The sequence below is a fragment of the Rhinopithecus roxellana genome, chromosome 6 (genome assembly GCF_007565055.1).
Source record: "Rhinopithecus roxellana isolate Shanxi Qingling chromosome 6, ASM756505v1, whole genome shotgun sequence".
Lineage (NCBI taxonomy): Eukaryota > Metazoa > Chordata > Mammalia > Primates > Cercopithecidae > Rhinopithecus > Rhinopithecus roxellana.
This window is the reverse complement of record NC_044554.1, coordinates 103542530-103563012: the sequence shown is the minus strand read 5'-3', so window position 1 is coordinate 103563012 and position 20483 is coordinate 103542530. Positions and strand designations below refer to the sequence as shown.

General features: G+C 43.2%; 1 protein-coding gene and 1 non-coding gene across 2 annotated transcripts in view; both read right to left on the bottom strand.

Annotated features, from left to right (window-relative positions):
- LOC104664133 (POTE ankyrin domain family member B2-like) overlaps positions 1–19145 on the bottom strand; it is a 31903-nt gene extending 12758 nt beyond the window's left edge. Inside the window, 10 exon segments of the mRNA XM_030932017.1 lie at positions 727–765; positions 2411–2454; positions 5452–5522; positions 8008–8145; positions 9816–9922; positions 12738–12911; positions 13071–13185; positions 16082–16170; positions 16267–16427; positions 19028–19145. Of these exon segments, the coding sequence (XP_030787877.1) occupies positions 727–765; positions 2411–2454; positions 5452–5522; positions 8008–8145; positions 9816–9922; positions 12738–12911; positions 13071–13185; positions 16082–16170; positions 16267–16427; positions 19028–19145 (1056 nt within the window).
- On the bottom strand, positions 6640–6746 carry LOC115898440. Its single transcript, XR_004058175.1, has one exon. It is a non-coding gene; the product is annotated as a U6 spliceosomal RNA (small nuclear RNA).
- Positions 19146–20483: the final 1338 nt, after the last annotated feature.

Here is a 20483-nt window from a genome sequence, read left to right as displayed (position 1 = left end):
TTGATGTTACTTTCTTTTTTTTTTTTTTTTTTTTTTTGAGACGGAGTCTCGCTCTGTCGCCCAGGCTGGAGTGCAGTGGCCGGATCTCAGCTCACTGCAAGCTCCGCCTCCCGGGTTTATGCCATTCTCCTGCCTCAGCCTCCCAAGTATATGGGACTACAGGCGCCCGCCAACTCGCCCGGCTAGTTTTTTGTATTTTTTAGTAGAGACGGGGTTTCACCATGTTAGCTAGGTTGGTCTCGATCTCTTGACCTCGCGATCCACCCGTCTCAGCCTCCCAAAGTGCTGGGATTACAGGCTTAAGCCACCGCGCCCAGCCTGATGTTACTTTCTTTATCATGCTAGGGTGTTTTAAAAATAAAAGAACAAAGTTCTGGAATTTGTTTTTGCCTCTATTCCAAAAGGAAAGATTAGCTATAAGCTAATCAAAAAGGCAGATGAGAATATTTTAAATAAGAATACTGCAAAATTAGAGTATTTTAAATTTTACAGTGGTTATGTTTTTGAAGTTAAATATCAAATGTCAATTAGAATCCATTGATTCTTCTGTTAATGAGATTGCTGAATTAAAATAAATTTTCAGAATCTATTTTAAAATTCTTTTAAAAAAGAATCTATTGATTCTCAAAACCTAGCCCGAAAGGTAATTTCATTTGGACTATCTAATATTATCAAAGCAAAGAAAACAACACTAAGTCAAAAATTTAAATTTAAAAGTTTCCATGCCTCTGGCTGGCTATTTTCACTGCCTTTAAGCCTTTGTGACTGAGAAATCCATGTATTCAGTTAAAATGAACCACTTAGAACAGTTAAAAACTACTATCTTTATAAAAATAGATTTAAGACAACATTTTATTTTATTTCATAAATTCAGGGTTTAGTCTTTCATGAAATAGTTACTTAGGAAATAATTCTCCAAAACTTCAACAAACCACCTGGGGAGACACTTGATGTGATTCACTCACAAATTCATCCACCCAACAGAAATGAACAAAACCACCAGAAACACAACTTTAAAATACAGTAGAAACGTATAAGGTGACACGGTATGTTGTTCTCCACTTCCTAACAGTGAAGCAGTAAATGTAATGAAAAGAAAATTTAGTTTTCCTGCACTTAGCTACTCTGACTCTAAGGATAGCAACAGGCAGGGCCCAGGAAAGGTCGTGGTGACCCTGTCTGAGAAGCCAGAGCCCACAGGTATGGGCTCCAGACATCCCAGAGCAAGGTTAAGAAAACAAATTCCTTTCCCGTCTCCCCTTCCCCTCAGCATTTACTCATACCTATTTTTATAAATGCGTATATTTTTCAAGTTCCTGTTTTCCTTCAAAGCAGCTGCAAGGTCACAGGCTATGCTGGGGTTGCAAAACTGTCACTATATGATAAATTGCCTTTATTCTGCTTCTGGAAGCTTGCCTATATAAGCCAAGCCCCCCCCTTTGTTCAGAGCTCAGCTTTTGGATGCAAATCTGCTGAGCTGATGTGCACCTAAATGAAATCCCCCTGTTTCACCCACAGGGTCTCTCCTGCCTCCTGTTTTTTGCAGCAATAGTACCTTATAAATGATTTCCAAAATTACTACTGACACCTTTATTAGTATACAATGTCTTCCTAACATCTAAAATGTTTCCCGCCAGGATTCTGACAAATTTATTTTTTTTTTCTTTTTAGCTGGGGTCTTACTCTGTCACCAGGCTGGAGTGCAATGGTGCATTCTCAGCTCACTGCAACCTCCGACTCCCTGGTACAAGTGATTCTCCTGTCAAGCCAGGATTACAGGCACACACCACCATACCCAGCTAATTTTCGTATTTGTAGTAGAGATGGGGTTTCACCATTGGCCAGGATGGTCCTGATCTTCTGACCTTGTGATCTACCCGCTCCAGCCTCCCAAAATGCTGGGATTACAGGCATGAGCCACCACACTCAGCCTTATTTTCATCTCTTAAAACAATGCTATGTGAAGTCTTCCTTGATTCTGCATGCCTTTCCCCAAATAAACAGGTACCTCCCTCCCTGAGGCTGCCTTAGTACTTCAGCGATTTTTCTACTGCATCTTTACCACCTGAACTGTGCATTATTCCTCTACGTGTCTGTCCCCTCTGCTCCAAGACTGCAGAGGATAGTCCTGCACATCGTCTTACTCACATTTCACTCAGAAATTTCTTACTGAGTCCTGCTACATACACGCTAGGCATTAGGGTTTAAAAAGAATGAAAATAAGGCATGTCAGGAATGGCTTTTCTAGAACGCATGCCTAAGCCGAGACTGAAATATTGAGGCTAGCCAGATTAAAAGGGCAGAGGCAGGAAAGGGTGACAGCATGCCATGCAGCAGCAAGAGCAGGAGCGAGGCCTGAAAGAGGGAAAGGATTTGCCTGCAATAGAAGGATGAGTGAGCAGGGCATTACCAGCAGCTCAGTCATGCCAGAGAAAGGGCACACAGGGAAAAGGGCTAAAGACGGAGAGTGGGGCAGAAGGCAGATTATGAAAGCCTCACATCCAGGTTAAATACTAGTGTATAACCTGCAAAGCTGGAAATCATCCGACATTTCTCTCTGTGCCCCAAACCTTTCTCATTCAATTATCACTCAATCATATTGACTTTACCTCTTTTCTGCCTCTGCTTTATATTCCCACTACCACTGTGAACATAAACATTCACAAAATGGTTTTTATTTAAAAGAAAATGCCAACTATTAATGCGTTTTTTACATGAAAAAAATTAAGCAAAACAAATGAAAAAAAGCATAACACCAAAAAAAGGCCAACATATTAAAATGAGTAACTGAGATTCTGAACTTTATTTCACCATGGATGGGTGAAAACCTTGTAATACATTGATACTAGTCCAAGGATGTGTGACAAGAAAACTATAGCTCACTACTGCAAAAGCTTCCTTTGTCTCCTGGTTTCTTTACCTGGTTCCCTTCCATCAATCCCAGCAAACTATAGGCCACAGGCTAAATCTAATCTCCGTATGGCTTTGTAAATAAAGTTTTATAGGAGCTCAGTCATGCCTGTTTGCTTACATAGAATCATCGTGGCTTTCACACTACAACAGCAAACAACAGCAGGGTAAGTAGATACGACAGAGACCACATAACCTCAAATATTACCCACCTGGTCCTTTACCGAAAAAGCTTGCTAACCCGTTTTACACCATGACCAGAAGGCCTTAGTACTCAAATTTAATCCTGCGATTCCCCTGCTCAAATGTCTCCAATGAGCCTCTGCAGCAAACACTGTGGGCTCCCTAGCAATAGTCATGCCTTATTCTTCCTTGCAGAAGAAACACAAGTCTATTGGGATATTTATTATCCCAATCCCCCTCCCTCCTCAGCCTCAGAAACAGAAACGTTTATTCTAAGCTAATCACATATTTGCCTTCCCAGTGCCTGGTTTGGGAATGAGCATGTGGTGTGACCCAGCCAATGAAATGTTACAGGAAGCCCCTTGCATGCTTCTAAGTTTTCTCCCTGTTTAAAAGACACATGTGAAGAAAAGCAGCTCTTGTGATGTTGTGCTGTGAGAACAAGATGTTTGGAGCTGCTGCGATTAGCCAACCATGAAAGGAGACATGAATAAAACACTGCCAACAGCACAGCTGAAAGAGAAACAAGTGGGATACCTAAGATATCACTGAACAACCAAAACAACTCTGGTTCCTACTGTTTTAGCCACTGCTCGTCAGTATTTGCAGTCCAAAGCATTCTATCTGGTAAATTTCCCGTGGCCCACAGGATAAGACCTACTCATTTCTACAGTATTAAAAAGTCTACCATAAACTTGCCTTAGCTAAGTATTCACCTCATTCCCAACCTCTGGTATCTCACACTTTTGGTACAAGCAAAAGTGAACTGCTCAGAAACCCTGCAAAGTTCACTCAAGCATCTTGTCTTTTGCACTTGCCGCTCTTTCTGCCAAACAGGCAATCTCGTTAGATGTTCCTTCTGGCAAACACACAAACTCGTCGCATGTTCCTTCTGCCAAACATTATTCTTCTGCTTCTTACCTAGAAAAATTCTTCTCACTCTGCATGTTTACCTTAAATCACACCTGCTTTTTTCCCAAAACTTTTGTTCCTCATCACATATGTCTGGCACATAATCAATATATAATAAATCATAATTATAAGCTTCCAGTGGGCATCTAGCACACAGTAAGCACTGAATAAAGTAGTAAAATAATAAAAATGACAATGATAACCACAAGCTCCTGTCTGTATTTTTAATTGTTTGTGTTGTGTACATTACAAAAATGGTTAGTATCTAAAAGATATTTGATAGTTATTTGTTAAGTGGACAAGTTAAAACATAAATAGAAATGTTTTCTTTGAAAATTCTGTTGAAAAAGCACAGAAATGGAGACAGCTCTATTATGAGCACCTTAAAGATCAAAGCTACATCTGTTCCATCTTTGTCTCCTGCAATTTATAAAACCTACCTTACAGAAGCGCTTCGATAAACAGACAGCTAAAGGTGTCCTCATACAGTTTGGATTATGCAATGTATCAGGTGTCCACAACCCAGTAGCATACTAGCGTTTTTGTTATTGTGAAACATTTTTCTACTTTTATTAGAATCTGCTGAGCCTAGAGTTGGGCAATTTGTATATTTATTATGGCAATCTTTTGGCAAATGGTAGCAGAGCATCTTGTTCTAACAAAATTATTGTCATCATGACAATTAACCAGCAGGTAGAACACATCTTGTTCCAACAAAGTAAATGTATCTCTTTCCAACTTCAAATGAGGAGGAATGAAATCAGTAATAGTGAAACCTTGTTGGGACAAGCATATGTAACACGACTTGTGCTTCAGCATTCTTGTGATCAAAAATTCCTTACTTTCACTTTTTTTATCTATGGTAGGACCACCCAGAGCAGGGGTCCACAACCCCCAGGCCACAGACTGGGACCAGTCCATGGACTATTATGAACCACACCACACAGGAGGAGGTGAGCAGCAGGCAAGCCAGGGAAGCTTCACCTGTGTTTACAGCCACATCCCAAGGCTCATATTACTGCCTGAACTCTGCCTCCAGTCACACCAGTCAGAGAATTTGATACTCATTGGAGCAGGAACCCTGTTGTGAACTGCCCATCTGAGGGATCTACGTTGTGTGTGTGTGCTTCGTATGAGAATCTAATGCCTGATGATCTGTCACTGTCTCACTTTGCCCCCAGATGAGACCGTCTAGTTGCAGAAAAATAAGCTCAGAGCTTCCACGGATTCTACATGATGCTAAGTTGTATAATTATTTCATTATATATTACAACGTAATAATAATATAAATAAAGTAGCACCATAAATGTAACATGATTGAATAATTCTGAAACCACTCCCACCTTCCCTCAGCCCATGGAAAGATTGTCTTCCACAAAACCAGTCCCTGGTGCCAAAAAGGTTGGGGACAACTGACCTAAAGTAATTCACTATCACAAGTCTTACCTGGATTGCTGTTTTCAGAAGAGATTTTTAGCATTCGTTTTTCTTTGTAGTCAGAAAATAATTGGCAAATTCTATGTATAAAATGCAATAAACCAAATTACTATTTTAATACTGACATAAAAAATACTTACCAAATGTAAAATTCTTAGAGTATTTCTAATATCATAATATCAGAACTTAACAGTATTACCCCATTCACTTATGAGTACATTCTACAAACTTCTCTTTAAGCTTCTAATTAAAGAAGAAAACAATGTAAGGTGAAATACTCACAAATCAAGGGCATTGTGACCCGGTAAATTAGCTTACATTATCATGACATAATAGAAAGTGTCCCAGCTCTGCATAAGTCCTAGCTCCATAATGAACAGCTATTTGTTTTTGGACAAGTTGCTTCTCTTAGGCTCAATGCCTTCTTCAACAAAGTGAGGACTTTGCTGCCTTATTTCATATTGCACCAGGTTGTTATAAAGATTTAACAAGATATTTTTTAAATGCTCAGAGAAATAGTAAAGCAATGGAATAATCTGTTCCTAAACTTTATGACTAAAATTATCGTGGAATCCCAAATAAAACCCAATGTGTATTTTGTTCGTAGGTTCTAATATGCAAATGTAGTTTTCAGAAAATGTTATTAAGTGTTAATTTTGCTTTTCAGTTGTCCTACTCCTTATGGCTTATAATTCAGGGCATCTCAACTATGTCATAGTTTGTAACTAAATTTATTCATAAATGTCTCATTAAAGTAGCTAATGTGACCATCCACTATTATGGAGTTGACCAATCACACCAAGGGTAGAAAAACCAGTGGATGTTAAGACCTGGCTTGGACCAATGATCCCTCTCTAGAGACTCCAACTCTGAGCCAGATGTTTGTTAGGATAATGCTTTATATTGATGTTCAATGCCAGCTGGCAGGGGAGACCAAAACTCTACTTTTATTTTTTTTAGTTTCCATGAAGAAGTTGCAAGTTGACATTTTCTAATTTTCGACATACATGCTAACAATATAATTTTGCCCCAAACATGTTATTTGGCTCTAAGTCATCTCATAGACCATCTTACATGACAATTTTTGCAGTGCAAATCACAATTTCAGTATTTTGGTGGCACCCATCTTTTGCTTTGCTTCACAGTGTTTCCTTACAGCTAGTCAGCAAATAGTCAAATGACCTTCCAGTGACTGCACAGAATATGGAATGCTTCAAAAATCTGTGCTGCCTCCTTATGCAGAAGCCACACTAATTTTCTCTGTATTGTTCTGATTTTAGGATATGTGCCGCTGAAGCAAGCACAAAGCCCTACTTTTACACATGATTAGTGATGAGTCATGGACGAGGCTTGGCTCTGTTAAGTCCAACTAACCTACTTGAGATTCTGAGAATTCTCTTCAATGGCTTCCTATGAGGTAGAATTTGAAAATATTTTAAAATCTTGAGCTAGAGATAGAAGTAGCTTGGACGATTTTCATTATCATGTAAAACAGATCACTCAAGGGGCCAACCACAACCGGGAGCCCCTGCTTGGAGAAGGTTCATATGGGACTTTCTCCTGCCTAAGGTTCTCTACAGGATATAAAGGGGCCTCACAGCACAGATCTGGTAGCAAAGAAGAAGAAACAAACACTGATCTCTTTCTCCCACGTTATTTGAACCCCTCTGACCCTTTAGAACAAGCCCACCTAATATCTGCTAGAGAAAAGACCAACAACCGCCTCAAAGGATCTCTTACCATGAAGGTCTCAGCTAATTCTTGGCTAAGATGTGGGTTCCACATTAGGTTCTGAATGTGGGGGGAAGGGTCAATCTGCTCACTTTGCAGATAAAGTCAGGATGCCCAGCAGCCAGAGCAGGGTGCTGGTGCTTTGGGAACAATGGCTAAGCATATAAGCATAGGTATGGGAACTAAAATACGTTGTAACTTCAAAGTCACCGTATGAATTGCCAGGAAGGCTTGAGGGATCTGAATCAGTAAGGGCATCTTGGTGTCAAAGGTCAACCATTACGAGGCAGCAGGACCAGTTTGAGTGGCAACAATGTAGCAACAGAAACAATGGAAACAACATAATGACTGGAATGTCCTTTTTTTCCTCCTCCTTCTGACTTGATAAAAGGGACTGTCTTCCTTGGATTCAGTGAACCCCTTTGGTTCTTGAAAAATTCATGGAGTATGTAGGAGACAGTCCCCAGAAGACAGTACAAGACTTTCTGCTAAACTGGACATTTCAAGACCTAAATAACTAATCAGAAGAATCAAAGATGTGACACCATTTTTTATCCCCTGCATAGGTGTTATACTTGGATGAAATGAACAATGTTGGGATCTCTAAGGATCAAGGTCTTAAAAGTCCTGAGATAAAGAATCGTCCACCCACTGGTACTTCTAACTTGTCTTGCTTTATGTCTGATTTCTGGCTGCTGCAGGGGACTAACTCACTGCCATTCTAAAACTACCTGAACAGAACTATGACATCGCACCTGATATGTAAGATGCAATTGTTACAATTATTTTAAACCTCAATGTAGCATTAACTCGACTTTTAACGTAAACACTTACACATTATGATGACTAGAAACAGCATACTCTCTCGTCGTCTGTCCAGATAGATCTTGAGAAGATACATCAATATTTTGCTCAAGTAGAAGGCTGACTATACTTGCTGATCCACAACGTACAGCAAGTATGAGAGCAGTTCTAAAATGACAGATAATTTCTCCCTTAGGAACTGCAATACAGTTATTTTTAAAGCTAATTTGATATATTTTACCAGTTTAACATCCTGTCTCTCCATGCAGAATCAAACATTTACATGCACCCGAAAGACAGAGCATCTTGGGTGCTCAAGTGTTCATCTTTGTAAAATACCACCAAGGTTAAAAGGAAGGGACAAAAAGGAAACCTCTTATCTCACTGGGGCATTGCAGAGTAGAAGCTAATTTAAAGTCCTTTGATGGGCAAGAAACAATGTTAGGGCCACTTATCTGAAGTGGACAAAGATTTAAGTGAAGATTTCATCACAGCTTCCCTAGACTGATATGCTGTAATAGAAAATCAGCTAGGGATAAGATAAACAGGAGCTCTCTGCATGCTGAAAGCAGTAATAATAATAATGGTAAGAATAGTAGTCACGGCCGGGCGCGGTGGCTCAAGCCTGTAATCCCAGCACTTTGGGAGGCCGAGACGGGCGGATCACAAGGTCAGGAGATCGAGACCATCCTGGCTAACCCGGTGAAACCCCGTCTCTTCTAAAAAATATATAAAAAAAAAAACTAGCCGGGCGAGGTGGCGGGCGCTTGTAGTCCCAGCTACTCGGGAGGCTGAGGCAGGAGAATGGCGTAAACCCGGGAGGCGGTGCTTGCAGTGAGCTGAGATCCGGCCACTGCACTCCAGCCTGGGTGACGGAGCAAGACTCCGTCTCAAAAAACAAAAAACAAAAAACAAACAAACAAAAAAAGAATAGTAGTCACAGGAGTGTCAGTTAATGATGCCAATAAACATGTACTAGGCACTGAATTAAGTGCCATATATATCTCTCTTACTTATTATGCACAGTCAACTTTGAAGGATATATTCTCCTACTTTTCATATATGACAACATATTTGGTAGTAAATAACATTTCCAAGGTCACACACCTAGCAGGTAAGAAAGCTAGGAATTAAACTCAGACTTGTGTGAATCCAAAGCCTAGCTCTTTTCTCTTTATCACCCACCTACAGCTTGCCTTCATGAAAGGAAAAGTGTATCCACTTAAAACTATCTTCACTCCCTCTTTCCATAGCAATTAAAAATAAAAACATCAAAATACACTGGAAATAAAAAAGGAAGAAAGCTGTTGAACCCACAGTATGTGGGAATAGCAATTAATTGTCATGTAGGGATAAGCTAACATTAATATTCTTCAAAGAAAGCAACTTAAAGCAGAGTCATTGAAAAGACAAAAGAATTTTCAGCCCCTGTTTATGTTGACTACAGCATATTTAGTGGAAAAGCATATAAGACACAGAGGTGAAAAACTGGTAGGAAGGGGTAAGAAGTTCAATACTGAGTCATAAAGTAAACTGAAAGTTAAAGTTCACACTTCATAACATTAATATGAAATCCCTCTAGCTAACATAAGATCATGTAACCAAAACATCATACAACAAAGAACATCAGTCAATACAATAAGAGAAGATGAATCTTACTAAAACTGTTCTTTATGTTGCCCAGTCCAAATAATTGTTTTTCTACCTGACTGATTTGTGTTGATACTGATCACTATGTCCCAATAAGTACACATTAATCTTATTAATTTAATATTTATGACTTGAGTGACAGCTATCAATCTAGTTAACAGCACATAGATTAAAAGAAATAACTATACCTTCCATATCTATCAAGTGCATTTAAATTAGCTTTTTTCTTGATTAAAAATTTCACCACTTGCTGTTTTTGTTCATGTACACCAAGTAACAGTGGTGTGAGGCCATGCTGTAAAACAATATAAAGCAAAAACAAATGTAATTCAAAAAAGTACACATTCCTCAACGGAAGCAGAAACTTTATATAAGATCCTACGGACTTACACGTATACAAAGTAAAGAAAATGTAGCTGCTTCCTTCTCAATCTTCTGTGCTTTCCCACATGCTGCTCCTTCCCTTGGAAACACCCCTTCTCTGCCTCACCACATCAACTCTGATCATCTCAAAAACTCACTTTCAACATTTACTGCTTCCAAGACTCTGCTTCTAACCCAGCATTTGGCATGCTATTATTACATGATAATATTTTTCCCATCTAAACAAAGAGCTTCTTGAGGGCAGGGGCTGGATCTTTTGTCCCTACATCCTCCACCCTAAGATAAATTGTTGTGTATAAAGCAATAATTTGCATGGAAAATATTTCTTTAGTTTCACATGTTTTACCAAAAGTTCAAGCTCCAACGTGCAATAAAAATTGCTATTAATACTCATACTGCCCATTTGAAAAAAATTCCCAACAGTTATTTATTTAAAATCTATCTGTATTTAATTTTTCCAGATTGTTAACTAAATAGATAATCAGTTCATAGGACTACTGAAACTAAATTAACAGAATTCCTATCTGTATTCTTAATAACTCCATGGTTTCTAGTGTTTAAAACTGCCATGCTGATTATGCCAAAGCTCTACATACTTAAGAGACACACTGGATAGTCCATAATACAGCTTCAATTGACAAAAACACGGTTTAGAATTTGCTACAGTTCTAATTGAGAAAACTCTGCTCTTAACAACAACTTACTGACCTAAGCACTTGAATGATAACAAAGAGACACAAAATCCTGAGAGGATCATCTCTACTTACTCAAAGACTACTCACCGCACATTTCTAAAGACCTTCTGAATGGCAGCGAATAACTGACAGTAGGAAGGAAAGGGTATTACTCTGTAAGCTGATAGATACTGCCAATAATATTCATTTTAATGTCTCACCACAGAGATAAAAGTCAAACTAGGCCAGGAATGGTGGTTCACACCCATAATCCTAGTATTTTGGGAGGCTGAGGCAGGTGAATCACTGGAGCCCAGGAGTTCAAGACCAGCCTGAGAAACATGGCAAAAACCTTATCTCTACTAAAAAAAAAAAAAAAAAAAAAAAAAAGGGAAATACAAAAACTGAGGTTGGAGGACCATCTGGGCTTGGGGAGGTCGGGGCTGCACTCCAGACTGGGAAACAGAGTGGAACCACATCTCAAAAAAAAAAAGTCAGATTAATGTAATTGGATAGGAAAGATTTAAAGAAATCAGCACATATCCAACTCCAACTCTTCTACAGATATCTTAAGTTTCAGAGATATAAGAATTTACATATTACATTTATGTATTCAGTGGTTCTTAAGCAGGTGTGTATCCAGATTTTGAGAAAATTGTTGTTGTTGTTATTGTTGTTAGAGACAGGGTCTCATTATGTTAACCAGGCTAGACTCAAACTCCTGAGCTCAAGCAATCCTCCCCTCTCAGCCTCCCTAGCAGCTGGGACTACAGCCATGCACCACCATGCCTGGCTTCAAGAAAACATTTTTAAACATACATATCTAGGCTTTATTGGACTTACTCTATCAAAATCTTCAGGAAAAAGCCTAGACTTATTGATTATTTAAAAATTTTCCTCAGGTTACTGGGATGCAAAATTCTAGCTGGAAGCTAGTACAACAGTTACTTCAGTCTCATTTCTCACCCACGTGACCAATTCCCTTTCTCATTTGAAGATTTGGCCAAAAAGAGGAAAGTGTAGGAGACAGACTCATTTGCTGAAAACATCACATAATTTTCCCCGGTAAGAGAAGAACAAGGTCTAGTAAACTCAAAATCCAACTTGATCTTGTTACTTAAAGCTCCTTATCTCCCACCTTTCCATCCAGACACTCTAGATTTGAAAGCAGAGTTGAGACTCTAATTGGCCATTTCTACCAGAATAGGATACTAAGTCAGTTAATTACTTGTTATTCCCTCTGCTCAAGGGTTTCCCATTACATGACCACCTATTCACTGCCTATCTGGTTCTTCAGAGGCCTCCTAAAATTGATCTCTGGGCAGTTCACAACTCACTAACTCCCTCCCCCAAAATGAAAACTGTCATTCTCTAAAATTGAAGAGAACCTTGTCTCACCATACAAAGGAAACAAATAAATGAACAACACACAGATAGAAACACACACACACACACACACACACACACACATGCACACACAACCTCTCCATGGTCTTTTCCCTCTATTACCTAATTCCCAAATTGGCCTTGGTATTTCTGATTGCTCTTTTTCCCTTTCCACTTCTGCCTCATGAGCAATCAGAAATATCTTAAGCCTTGCCACTGAGAGGTGCATCACCTCATATCTATTACTGTCTTTTAGGAACTTGCCAAAGCAGCAGGATTTCTATTCACTGAAACATGTTTAAGTGTTCTTGGAGTTTGCAAGTAAAACCTATTTCAGGGCAAATTTTGCCATTTTACATTCATTAGGGAAAAAAAAAAAAAACCTAGGAGGGAAAAATTCAAAAATAATAAGTATTACCTTTTACCAATTCAGTGTTTTCAAAAAAAGTATTTACCACAAGTGCATTAAAAAAAAAAACTGTACCCTTGAATGCTTCTTTGAAAGTAATAATATTTAAAACAAAATCTTAGATAATTAAGTCATTTCAAAATATTTTCATTCAGGTTATGCTTGAGCTTCCAAATATGGAAAACTGGCCCTTACACAGGTCACTGTTAAAATGAATGCATTTCAGTATTTTGAAAAGAAAACTGGTAGATCTAAACCTTGTTTTTTGATTCAATAGCAGCACCATGTAAAAGCAGTGCTTTGGCCATTAATTTATCTTCATTGTAGACAGCATAGTGTAGAGCGGTATTTCCAAACTCATCTGGAATATTTGGATCAGTGCCATGTTCTAGCAACATTAACGCACATTCATCTTCTTGGCATTGTATGGCCTGTCAGTGTTATACCAAAAACAAATTACAAATGCTAGGAATTCAAAGTAACATTCCACAGCTTTCACCAACCAGTTACATTTAAAGGAGAAAACTCATTTTTATGCTATGTATTGAAATCAAACCCATCTCACGCTGATATAGTTGGCTACTGCATACCTTTGTCAGAGCTGTCCTGTTTTTGTTGTCAAGGACATTAAGTTGACATTGTCTGTCCAGCAGGAGTTTTACTACTTCTGAATTCCCATTGGCAGAGGCCAGATGTAGAGCAGTCCTAGGAGAGTGAGAAGACTTTTTAGGAAATTGTAGTGCACTAGCTACAGGCACATCAATGATTTGTGTAATTGCAAACACTGAATAGCCTCATATTACTCTGCCTTCAAAACAAACATTTAATTTTCCCATGAAGAAAGCACACTATTTATTACCTCTCATTACTCGCTGTATTAATGAAAGAGCAGCCTATCTGAATAGAAAGAGAACAGCCCTTGGATGACATTCAGCTTGGGCTGGAACCCTACTTGAAGCTCTGTCACTTCCCAGCTGTTGCTTAGCCTTTTGGTGTCTCAGTTTCCTCATCAATAAAATGGGAATGAAAATAGTAGCTTTCTCACAGGAAACCACTGTAATGCTTAAATGAGACTCTATGCAGGCCGGGCGCGGTGGCTCAAGCCTGTAATCCCAGCACTTTGGGAGGCCGAGACGGGCGGATCACGAGGTCAGGAGATCGTAGACCATCCTGGCTAACACGATGAAACCCCGTCTCTACTAAAAATACAAAAAAAAACTAGCTGGGCGAGGTGGCGGGCGCCTGTAGTCCCAGCTACTCGGGAGGCTGAGGCAGGAGAATGGCGTAAACCCGGGAGGCGGAGCTTGCAGTGAGCTGAGATCTGGCCACTGCACTCCAGTCCGGGGGACAGAGCGAGACTCCGCCTCAAAAAAAAAAAAAAAAAAAATGAGACTCTATGCAAAAGATATAGAATAGTTCCTAACACAAAGAACAGCTCAATAATTGTTAGATATTATAATTTTTACTAATACCCAAAAGACATTTGAATTAAGTGAGATGATACAATTATACCTACACTTTCAGGTATGTTTTAAAGACTACAGGTAACGTTGTATTTCAGTGATTCTAAGATGATCATTGTCTCCATGTTGTCTCCACTGAAATACCACTTATAATTCATGATTTACTATAATTGGCAGCATTTAAATAATTCTCTTATTGAGACATAAAGTAACGGGGCATCATACAACCCCTGGTGCCTTACATTAAGTAGAATATGTTATAACAGGTCTGGGGTGGTTCCAGTCAGATGACCAGCATTTAGATAAATTTTAGTTCTTAAAAAAACTATGGAATAAGAAGGCTGAGGTGAAAACAAAAACAAATTTCTAAAATAAACTAATTCTTACTTTGGTTTTCAAAAATCTTTAAGCCAAAGAAAACCTGGAAATTCAAATAAATACCATGGGCTCATTTTTTTCAATACTTAGATTTACACAATGTATGTACATCAGATATTTCCAATCTTTCCTATTAGGATTTAAGACTGTTATAAATTTTCTCTTTTTAAAATGGATTTATGAAACTATTTGTGGAGCTTTTCTCAACGTTTACATTCAGGGGTACAGGTGCAGGATGTGCCGGTTTGTTACACAGGTAAACGTGCACCAAGGGGGTTGGCACCCTCAGTGGACAGAGAACCCAGAAATGCCACAAGGCTTGAGCTGCATCCCGAGTTCCAGCCCAGCCATGCCAGACCCAGGGGTACTTTGGGCACTAAGTTGGGATGAGGAGGGGCCAGGTGACACTCCTGTGTTCCAGGATCTGGTCAAGAGGGTGGTACCCTGTCACTGCCTGGCTCCGTCTGGTCCCAGTGGAACAAGAAGAGCAGGAAGCCTCTAGCACACACCCTCAGGGCCACCAACACCCAGATCCACAGCGTGGCCACCTGAGTCAGCACCACCTGCCTTGGGGACCGGAGCATGAAGGCCCAGATATGACCAGCACAGTGGAGCAGAGGATGCAGGTGGGCAGGATGTGCTGTGCAGATCCAAGGAGCCCCTCTCGAGGCTGGGGCATAACCTCTCTATCTTATTGACCCATAATATTTAACTCTTAGTAGGGTACATACAAACGCTTGTTACATGCATAAAATGTGTATTCTGGTTACTTTGAATATTTGCACATAATATTGTTACTTAGTCACCATAGTCTGCTGTCAAACATTACAGCTTATTTCTTCTAACTGTAGGTCTGTACCCAATAGCCAACTTCTCTTCATTCTCCCTTCCACACCCCGTCTTCCTGGCCTCTGGTAACTGCCATCATATTCTCTGTGTCCATGAGATCAAGTTTTTTTAGCTCCCACATGTGAGTGACAACCTGCGGTATTTGTCCTTCTGTGCCTGGCTTATTTTACTCAATGACTTCCAGATTTGCCCTTATTTCTGAAAATGACATGATTTCATTATTTGTTATGCCAAATAGTATTCTACTGTGTATATTTAGCACATCTTACTTACCCATTCATCAGTTGGTGAATACTTGCATTGACTCTGTATCTTTGCTATTGTGAATAATGCTGTGATAAACACAAGCGTGCAAGCTACCCTTTGTTACACTGAACTTTTTCTTTTGGATGAATACCTCCCCCCCAGTGAGATTGCTGGACCATACAGTAGCTCTATTTTTCGGTGTTTTTAGAATTCTCTATACTGGTTTCCATCATGCTTGTACTGATTCGCTTTCCTACTGACAGTGTAGCAGAGTTTCCATTTCTCTGCATTCTCACCAGCATCTGTTATCTTTTGTTTTATTAATAATACCTATTCTAACCGAGGTGAGATAATATCTCGCTGCGGTTTTGATTTGTATTTCCCTGATCAATGATGTTGAGCATTTTCTCATATACATCTTAGCCATTTGTATGTCTCTATTCCTGTCCTTTGCCCATTTTTAATGGCATTGTTTTGTTAGCTGCCCCTGCAGCCCATGGCCCATAGCCACTCCCGCCTAGGGGCCTAGCACAGCAGCTCCTCGCCTGGAATCCAGCATATGCCCTTCTGTGACCCGGGCAGTCCTCCCGATGCTCTGCCCAGCCCCGCTGCGAGGGTAGCCACTGGGTTGGTGTGGCTGCAGGCAGAGACCTTGCCTGCCCTACTCAGCCTCCTGCACCAGTGCCGGGGAGGGTGTCCAGTGCATGGGAAGGTGTGGGCTGGCTTTGAACTCAGGGGAGCTGGAGCGGGCAAGCTGGGAGGGGACCATGGGCAAAGCCTGGTGGGCTGTGTTCAGGAGGAGGTTTGTGGCCCACCAAGCCTGTGGTGGTGGTTAGGGACGTGTAGTTACAGGACCGGGCAGGGCCTGGACCAGTAGCCCAAAGTCGGCCTCAGCATTGGCACAGCAGGACAGGCCTGGGAGGCCCACTGCGAGGACTGGACTGGGTGGAGGGTCTAAGGCCCTGGCCAGAGTCACAATGGGGTACAGAGTAGGGTGGTTGGAGAAGCCTCCTAGGGCAGAATAAGAGACTGAGGACTTAGGACTTAGGGCAGGAGTAGAGGAGGAGTTGGGCGTGCCCCCTAAATCTCACAACATCCCACTAGGTGCTGTGGGGTTGTCCCTGCCCCTACCACAGAGGATGCTGACATATCTGCTGCCTTCGGGCCCAGATGACTCACCCTGAGCCGTTGGAAAAGCACAGGGAAACGCTCATCCTGTGAGAAGCTCAGGATGCCGCTTCCCTTCTCAGGACATCTCCTGAGGCAGCAGAGGCCAGGCTGGCAGGGAAGGTGGGACAGCCAGAACATTCCTGAGGCTGCCCTGACACCTGGTGGCGGCCCTCAGAAACCAGCAGCTGCATGGAGGAAGTGCCGGCCAGCAGGAGTGAGCGCAGGAAGGGGCAGAGAGGAAGGAGGAAGGGGAGTGAGTCCATTCTAGACCAGTGGTCCTCAAACTTGAACCTACAATGGCATCACCCTGAGTGCTGTCCCTGACTCAGGAAACTGCTGGAAAACTCGGAACTGCTAGAGAATCTGCACTTCTAAGAGGTTCCTGGAGGCTGCTGTGCTGCTGGTCCGGGACCAAGCCATGGGTCTGGGAAAGGAATGAAGGGATGTCTGCGCTCCTACCGAGTGCCTACTGGGTGGTACTGTTATTACTATACCTTCCTTATAGAGTAGGCCACCGAGGCTGGAAAGGCCACGTTCCCACACTATCCACGTCCGTGCCCACAGAAGTGATAACCTTTTGAAATCAGTGCAGCCCCAGAGACCTCCCTAGGGGTCCCTGCTGCACATCTGTTGAGCAGGTCACAGCCTGGGTTTGTCTGCACCAGGCAGGCAAGACGGCTCCTGAGAATGGGCCCTGCCCAGCACACCTGCCCAGGCACTGAGCCAGGAACACACAAGCTGCTCACCTGGCCTCTGACAGGTTAGTGAAAGAAGGGGGCAGGGCCTGCCTGGGGTGCTGCACAGGAGCACCTAGCTCACTGCCCTTTGGAGATGACCCTGTTTGAGAACTGTCATTCTGATGACACCGCAGTGGAGGGTCTGGTGGAGCTGCCAGCTCCCCTGGGGCCCAGGAGGAGTTACCTCTGACCTGATTCCCAGTTCCCAGGCAGGGTCACGCTCAGAGAGCCATGCAAAGCCAGTGCTGGGCCCCTTCCTTCCTCCCACTGGCCAGTGACTGTCCGTGGGCTCAGCCACACCACAGGAGGGGAGAAGGCCATACTATCCAGTGTCACTTCTCTCAGCATTGTGCTGAGCTGGAGGGTAGGCTAGGAGGCCTCCTAGAGGAGGGGACACCTGTCCAGCAGCTCAGCAGAGGTCAGTTAGGTGAGCAGGGAGGAAGAGGAGAGAGGAAGGCAGAGGTCTCAGAAAGGGCAGGGCTTGGAGGCCAGGACCAGGGGAGTCAAGGCTTCAGAGAATCACCTGAGGGCAGGTGGAAATGCAGACTCGGGCCACCCCAGACTCCCACAGGACGTTGTGGCTTTAAGTCCCAGGAAAATGCATTTCTAACCTGCTCCTGGCCACTGGAGTGTGGTCCTCAGGATTCCCAAGACCTTGGCAAGGTGGCCAACTTTTGCCCCCAATACCAGGTAAAATGAGAGCAAGGTGCCAGGGTAGCCTCTGCCCCAGCCCAGCCCACACTGCCTGCTCCCTGCCTGCTGGGGTCCCACAGGTCCCAGAGCCAACCACCAAGCCAGGCAGGACCTCAGACCTGTCCAGGTGCCTCAGGGCTGGCCCACCACATCTGTCACCTCATCTGTATGCCTGCATCATGAGAAACATTTATTGTCAGTAGTTACAAAGGTTCCCAGCACCACTCTCTGTGCCTCCCGCCTGTGCTGACTCAGTGAATGCCCATCACAGTCTTCAGGGTGCTCCTACTGCACCTGTCGTAAACAAAAGGGGAAACGCAGAGGCGAGCTGCCCCCCAGAGCACACAGCTGGAAAATGCCTGCTGATGGCTCAGGCCAGACATCACTGCCACCGTGCCTCATTACCCCCGTGTCCACCAGCTTAGGTTAGTGGTTGAAGGGAGAAAGTTCTGCAAGAAGAGTAAAAGTGGGGTATTATGCAAAGACCAGTAAAGGGTCCTGGGAATACAGAAACGCCAAGACTCCATGTTTACACTCCGTGGAGGGGCAGAGGAAGCCCTTCCCACCTGCAAAGCTCAGGCGTGGCCGGGGCAGGGCCTTCTCTGCCCATGAGAACAAGAAGGGAGTGGTCTCATCTTCGAGGACTATGGAGACACCGTCACCCAGTTTTACAAATAACAGAAGAGCAGCTCAGGAAAAAAGGAACAGAGGAAGGGTCACACCTACAGAGGACTCAGCGTGCCCAGCACCGTGCTCAGCCTTCCTACACACTCAGGCCACGTAGTCCTCTACCAGCCCTGTGGGCGTGGCGTCACCCCTCCCCTCCCGTCATTCACAGAGATGAAAAGGCTCAGAAGGGCAAGCCCTGACCCTGGGGCCCCACGTGGTGTGGTGTAATCTGGACCCCACATAGTGGGGTGTTATCCGGACCCATCACTCTGGTGCGGCCTGGGCAGTCCTCCCACTGCCCCCTCTCCAAGTACGGTCTCGCTGATTGCTGTGCCCCCTCACCTGGCACAGCACCCAGTGGCAGCTCATCCTGGTCAGCTTTGCTGTACGGCAAACAATGCTCCCCCTGCCTTCCGTGACATGGAGCCCCTGAGGGGCAGCTGTGAAGGCTCTGCCCCATGAGTCCTATCTGGGACCACAGGGGAGGGAACAGCTCCTGCAGTGGGGAAAAGGATGAGAAGGCTGCAGAGGCCCCCTCTGCTTCCTAAAGCACCTGCTCAAACATGACACACTCACACCCCCTTCCCCCAGGCACGGCACACCACCCGTTAGGCTTGGACTCTGTTCCTCTGGTGGGCAAGATGACATGGACAGGCATTCGGCATCAGGCAGGAACTTACAAGCTGCTCACAGGGAAGGGGCAGCAGGACAACCAGCGACAATAACGCGTCATCCTCAGCATGACTTTAATTTAATAAAGGACAAATGGATGAAGGAACCATATTCCTTGTCGGAAAGGGTGATTATCTTCTCTAGGTCCATCCACACCAGTTGATAAGTAGGGAAAGAAACGATTGAACAGCAACAAAACTATCCGTGACCAAATGACATTTGTGTTGTGTGAACTAACGATCTGCTTGTAATACGCAACCACGGGCTTTATTAATCAGTAAAAACTCTGCAAAGGAAAGTTAGTACAAACCCAGCTTCCACCGAGAATTGACGATACTTGACAATCATGATCTGTCATTAACTACGGCCTGTTGCGTTTACCAGTAGCTGAGGCAAGGGCCATTTCTTCCTGAGCTCAGACAACACCTCCCAGACTTCAAGCACTGAGCCCAGGCCACATGATTAGCTCTCACCACTGGAAGGGGAGCGCCACTCCAGAGCTGAGGATGGGTGTGTCCTCACTCTCTCTTTTTTTTTTTTTTTTTTGAGACACAGTCTCCCTCTGTTGCCCAGGCTGGAGTGCAGTGGCGCTATCTCGGCTCACTGCAAGCTCTGCCTCCTGGGTTCATGCCATTCTCCTGCCTCAGCCTCCCGAGTAGCTGGGATGACAGGTATCTGTCACCACACCCGGCTAATTTTTTGCAGTTTTAGTAGAGATGGGGTTTCACTGTGTTAGCCAGGATGGTCTCGATCTCCTGACCTCGTGATCTGCCCGCCTCAGCCTCCCAAAGTGCTGGGATTACAGGTGTGAGCCACCGCGCCCGGCCTTCACTGTCTTTTCTTCCAGCAGGTTGTGTTAAATTCCCACAGCGGAGTCCAAGGCAAAGAGAGAAAAGCAGCTTTGGTCCCTGAACAACAGCCTGGAGCAGAGGCCTCTCATCCCTTTTGAACCCACAATGGACTGCGACTTGAACAAGAAATAGAGCTTTTCCGTCAGGTGCGGTGGCTCAAGCCTGTAATCCCAGCACTTTGGGAGCCCGAGGCGGGCGGATCACCTGAGGTTGGGAGTTTAAGACCAGCCTGACCAACATGGTGAAACCCTGTCTCAACTTAAAATACAAAGTTA